General features: G+C 56.2%; 1 protein-coding gene across 1 annotated transcript in view; it reads right to left on the bottom strand.

Moving 5' to 3' along the window:
- The window catches only part of LOC111144029 (plasmalemma vesicle associated protein), a 15,722-nt gene that overhangs the window by 3,433 nt on the left and 7,518 nt on the right, over positions 1-4,771 (bottom strand). The window contains exons 4-6 of the mRNA XM_022498096.1: positions 4,195-4,771; positions 2,520-2,577; positions 2,291-2,369 (exon numbers count right to left, since the gene is read on the bottom strand). The exon at positions 4,195-4,771 is cut by the window's right edge and continues 2 nt beyond it. Coding sequence (XP_022353804.1) covers positions 2,291-2,369; positions 2,520-2,577; positions 4,195-4,771 — 714 coding nt within the window. The remainder of the gene's footprint in view (positions 1-2,290; positions 2,370-2,519; positions 2,578-4,194) is intronic.

The following is a 4,771-nucleotide window of genomic DNA, read 5'->3' on the forward strand; positions in this document are numbered from 1 at the left end:
AAAAAATTCTTTCTTGGCTGGCGGCTCTGGACCTCACCCCACTGAAGAAACTCACCTATATTCCAAAACCGCCTCACAACTTTTGCCTTATCCAGCCCCCGGGCCCCGAAACCAGTATATACTTATTTGTCTTTACGTTAATTGTGTGTGTTTAACTTAAAGAAATGGATATCCACAAGACACGGTCTTGTCAGGGAAAAAGGAAATCTAGTGCACTTGCCATCAAGAAAAAATAACTTAAAAGGGTCCACGGGAAAACCAAGACTTTGTGTTCTGGTCCAGCTGATGGGAGAGTTCTGGATTGGCCCTGGCTTTGGGATCGTGGCGACAGCTGCAAGTGGGAGCATGTTAGCAGCTCAGAGACTGCGTCAAGGTCAGAAGGAGTAAGAGTGGAAAAGGAAGGCCCTCTCCTGATCAGAGGGTGTGGGGGGAGCTGAGTGATTGGGGCTGGACCTCAGCCCTGGCCCCTGACCAGAGGCATGAAAAATTCCAATGTGGTGATTGTACAGCCTGTGGTTTGCCTATGCTAGCCCACCCAGGAGCTGGCCTCGCTGGGACTCCAAGCCAGAGCCGATGGCCCCTTTCTCAGGGGGAAGGTGAATCAAGACTGGAGCACAGAGGTCCAGAGCCCCTTCCTGAGACCTGGCAGAGAGAAGCAGGAGGGGCCCTGCTTTAAGTACTCATTGTTTTCTCTGTGGAGGAACGTCTTTGGGGGTAAACAATGTCAAGAGCTTCCCCTTTCTCCGCCTGGGACTGGTCTGGGCTGGGAGCCTGGCTCTGGCCCTGACTCACTGACGCATGACCCCAGGCTGGTCACTTCCCTGGGGCCTCAGTTCCCTCCTCTGAAAAGTGGGGATAATAATAGAGCCTCCTTCCTTGCCATGTTGGCTTTGGGCCAAGATGGAGAGAGGAAAACTGTTTGCTTGGAGCAGGGTCTTCTCTCCATCCTCCTGCTTCCCTCCCTGAGGGCTGCCTGAGGCTGAGGGATTTCTCCCAGATGGAGCCATCCAGAACGGAAGGGACAAGTGCTGTGAAGGGGTGAGCTCCCCGTCAGAGGGCATATGTAAGAGGAGCCATAGAGGAAATGGAGCTGGATGTGGAGGACCATCTCCACCCCGGGATTTGAAGACAACACTCTGGAAGTCAATTTGTCCCAGGCTGACCTGGGCAGACCACAGCCTTGCTGGCAAAGCCATGGGAGAGGCACAGGCTTGGGGTTGGCGGAATTTGACTTAAAATCCCCGGTGTCGCCCGGAGCCCTGGGTCCTTAACTGTGAATGGCAGTGCCCTTCCCAGACTCCTTGCCCAGAGATATGGTCCTGCACAGGGACCGTAGCCACCATCTGGGAGGGAAGAACAGGATGTTCTCGAGGCGGTGGCCTGAGTCACCTTCCCTGTGATGCACAGGCTGTACTCTGGGAGGGGGCAAGGGGGGGCAGGGTACAGACACGGAGCCCTGACCTGAGTGTGTGCACAGGTGCCTTGATGCGCCCCGCTGCAACCCCCAGCCCCTGGCTTTATGCGCCTGTGGACAGCACTTCACAGTTAGCGAAGAGTTTCCATGCCCTTGATTTCAGAGACCTCCGTTTTTGTAGCAGTTAGAAAGAGAATCAGAGGGGTCTCCGCGCTGCTGCTGCTCTCCCTCCTCCCTTCCTTAGCTCCAGCCACCCCCCCCATCCCCCAGCCTGGCCTCTGAGCCTTTACCCTGGCTCTTCTCATCGTCCAGAGTGCTGTGCCTTCTGCCCTTTCCCAGACCAGCTTGGGCCCATCCTCCAACTCAAAGGCCTCCTCCTCACTGAAGCCCTCTCTTGAGGGCCTGGAGTCCAAGAGCCTGGGTTCGAGTCCCCAGCTCTGCCACTCCCCAGCTGTGTTACCTGGGCCACAGCGCACACCTTCCCTGTGCCTCATTTTCCTCATCTGGAAAGTGGGAGGTGATGACAGTGGCTCGCCCACTGATTAGGGTTGTAAGGGTTCAGCGACTTAAGCTGGCGAAGTGCTTCTGACTGTGCTGAACTCACAGTAAGCCGCCCGTAACTGTAGGCTCTTGGTCTCTCTTTTCATGGCTCCTTTACTGTTTCTTTCACCCCTTAATGAAGGAGTTCCATGAATGGGTCTGCATGGGTCTTAGTCATGACTGTGTCCCCAGGACCCAGCATAGGGCCTGGTAGACAGCCAGCACTCAATTAAGGAAGCACCTAGTGCGAGATGAGCCTCCTTCCACCCCTAGTCCTCTTCCCAGCCTCCGCAGAAGCCCTGAGACTGAATCATCTCAGTCTGCACAGTGCCTTACCTGGGTGGGGCTACAGCATTGCCTGCGGGCCTCTGGGATTCCAGGATCCTTCTCTTGAACTCCTCCAGGACAGCTGGGTCTGTGGTGAGAGGGAGGGGTCAGGTTCAACCAACCNCCCCGACCCTGGGCTAGGGGTGGCGCAGCAGCCCCAATAGCAGGGCTGAGTTGGGAGAAGCAGCAGAAAGGACCATCCCCGAATGTCTTCCTGGCCCTGCTTTCTGTCACTCACCGATGGGCTGGCGGTTGGGGGCAGGGGCCACAGGTCTTGGCATAGGCATCGGCTGCGACTGTGGGAAGAAAGATGGAGGGCGGTTGGCAGAAGTCGGGACCCCTGAACCAGAATCCCATGGAGGCTCCTGCTCCTTTATGCCCTTGGATGCCTGGGTCAGAGTTCCTTCCAGGGCGGGGAAACAGACCCGGGAGACAGATACCCGTATTAATGGATGTACATGCACCCACCTGCCCTTAAGGGACCGGGAACTCTGGAAGCTGACTTTCCTTGGAAGCCTCCCAGAGAGCTTGCTGGGGCCTGCCTCAGTCTCCCCTACAATCTTAGTTCCAACCCGACCCCAATTCATGACCCCAACTGAGTCCATCCACCAACACCGGACCCAGCCCCCCTCTAGGCTGAAGCTGACTAACTCTGTAAACTCTCTGCCTTCTCTCCAATGACCCTGAACCTGAAATCCAAAGCCAGCTTTAAACTCAATCACCTAAAATCCAAATCCAACATGAAAACGGTGCTTTCTTTAGACTCAAACCCTGACCTAAACCCAATCCCCATGACAAACCTGATCAAAGATCATAACTTGACACCCAACTTGGACCCAACCCGTTCCTTAGACCTGGCTGCCATGAAAAATCCACTCCCAGCCTCCTTCCCCCAGTCCAGCCCTGGACGCCACCACGGCCACCCAGAAACACTTTCCCAATACCACACTCATTGCAACTCAACCTTAGACCCTAGACTTTACCTCAAATGGAACCTCAACCCAGCCCCACTCCAAGATTAGCCCCTGTGTGGTTTCTGCTCTACACCCAGCCCTGACCCTGACCCCTCCCCAGGTCTCCCTACCCTAACTCAGGGTCACCCAGTCTATCATTTCAAATATATTCCGAGGCCAGCCCAATTCAACCCTCAGTCAGCCACCCTAAACCCCAACCAATTTCAACTCCTAACCCATGGTCAACACCAATCCCAATCCTAATGCCCATGAAATCCTAAATCCACCCTTGGCCCCAAACCTCTAATCATCTGTAGCCCCACCAGTCACCTGTGCTCAGCTGAGCTTCAACTCCAACTCTGGGGGCTCCACTCGACCGAACAGAAGCCACTGAGATCCTGCACCCAATGTTAAACTCACTGGTTGCCCTGCACGTGACCCCTGGCCTGACTTTCAACCTTTCCCCACAATCCAAACTCAGCACAACCCCAATTCTAAGACTCATGTGATCTTCGATGGAACCCTAACTTTAATTCAAACCAACCCTAAACACGGTGGTCACTAAGAACTCACCTTCACCTAAACACAAGCCCTGCTCCGCATCACGCCTTCCTCTGGACCAGCCTTACTCTTCAGTCTCACTAACAACCCCCACTCCATGGCCCCTGATCTGTCAACTCAGACACATCCCCACCCTGACACCAACCCTCCATGAATCCCCCGTCCTTACCCTGAACCAATCTGGAGGCCCACCAGGCACCCTAAACTCAATCCCAATCCTTAATCCTTTCTCCATGTTCTTCCAAACTCCACCCCAATCCTGTGTCAGTGACACTCTCAAGTGCGGTAAGTAACCAGACCTAGACTGCAAAGCTCACCTCAACGCCTCGAGACATCACCACCAACACGGCCCCCAGACCTGACCCCAGTGCAACCTGAGTCCGGGGCCCTCTAGCCCACCTTGGCCTTGATGCAGGTGTCCAGGGCGGAGTTGCTGACGGCCAGCTGCATTTTGAGCTGCTCTGCCTCTCGCTTCTTCTCCTCCAGCTCCTTGGCCAGGTTGTCCCGCTCCTTCCGCAGTGCCGCCTTCTCCTCCAGGGCGAGCTGTGTCTGCCGGGCACATTCGGCCTGGAGCTTGGCCTCCCGGGCCTGGGCCTCCTTCTGAACCTTCTCCTTGGCCTCCTGACTGGCCCGCAGGGCCTCCTCGACCTCCAGCTTCTGGCGCTGGATGTCCGAGTTCTCGCGGGCCACGCGCTCTATGCCGGCCCGCAGGCTCCGGGCCAGCTCCTCCACCTTAGTGCTCATGAGGGCGGGCATGTGGTCACAGCTTCTCCGGGCGGAGGCTATTTCCGAGCCGAGGGGATGGTACAGGTTATAGCCCATAGAGTCCAGGGTGCGGGGGATAATGGAGTCCCTCCAGAGGTTACGCAGCTCGATCTCAAACTTGTCCTTGTCCAGCGGGAGGCAGAGGGCCTGCACCTTCTGCAGGCGGTCCTCGGCCAGCTGTCGCTCCTGCTGCTGCTGCTTCTGGATCTTG

The sequence above is a fragment of the Enhydra lutris genome, unplaced genomic scaffold (assembly GCF_002288905.1).
Source record: "Enhydra lutris kenyoni isolate GAN:26980312 unplaced genomic scaffold, ASM228890v2 scaffoldscaffold10, whole genome shotgun sequence".
Taxonomy (NCBI): domain Eukaryota; kingdom Metazoa; phylum Chordata; class Mammalia; order Carnivora; family Mustelidae; genus Enhydra; species Enhydra lutris.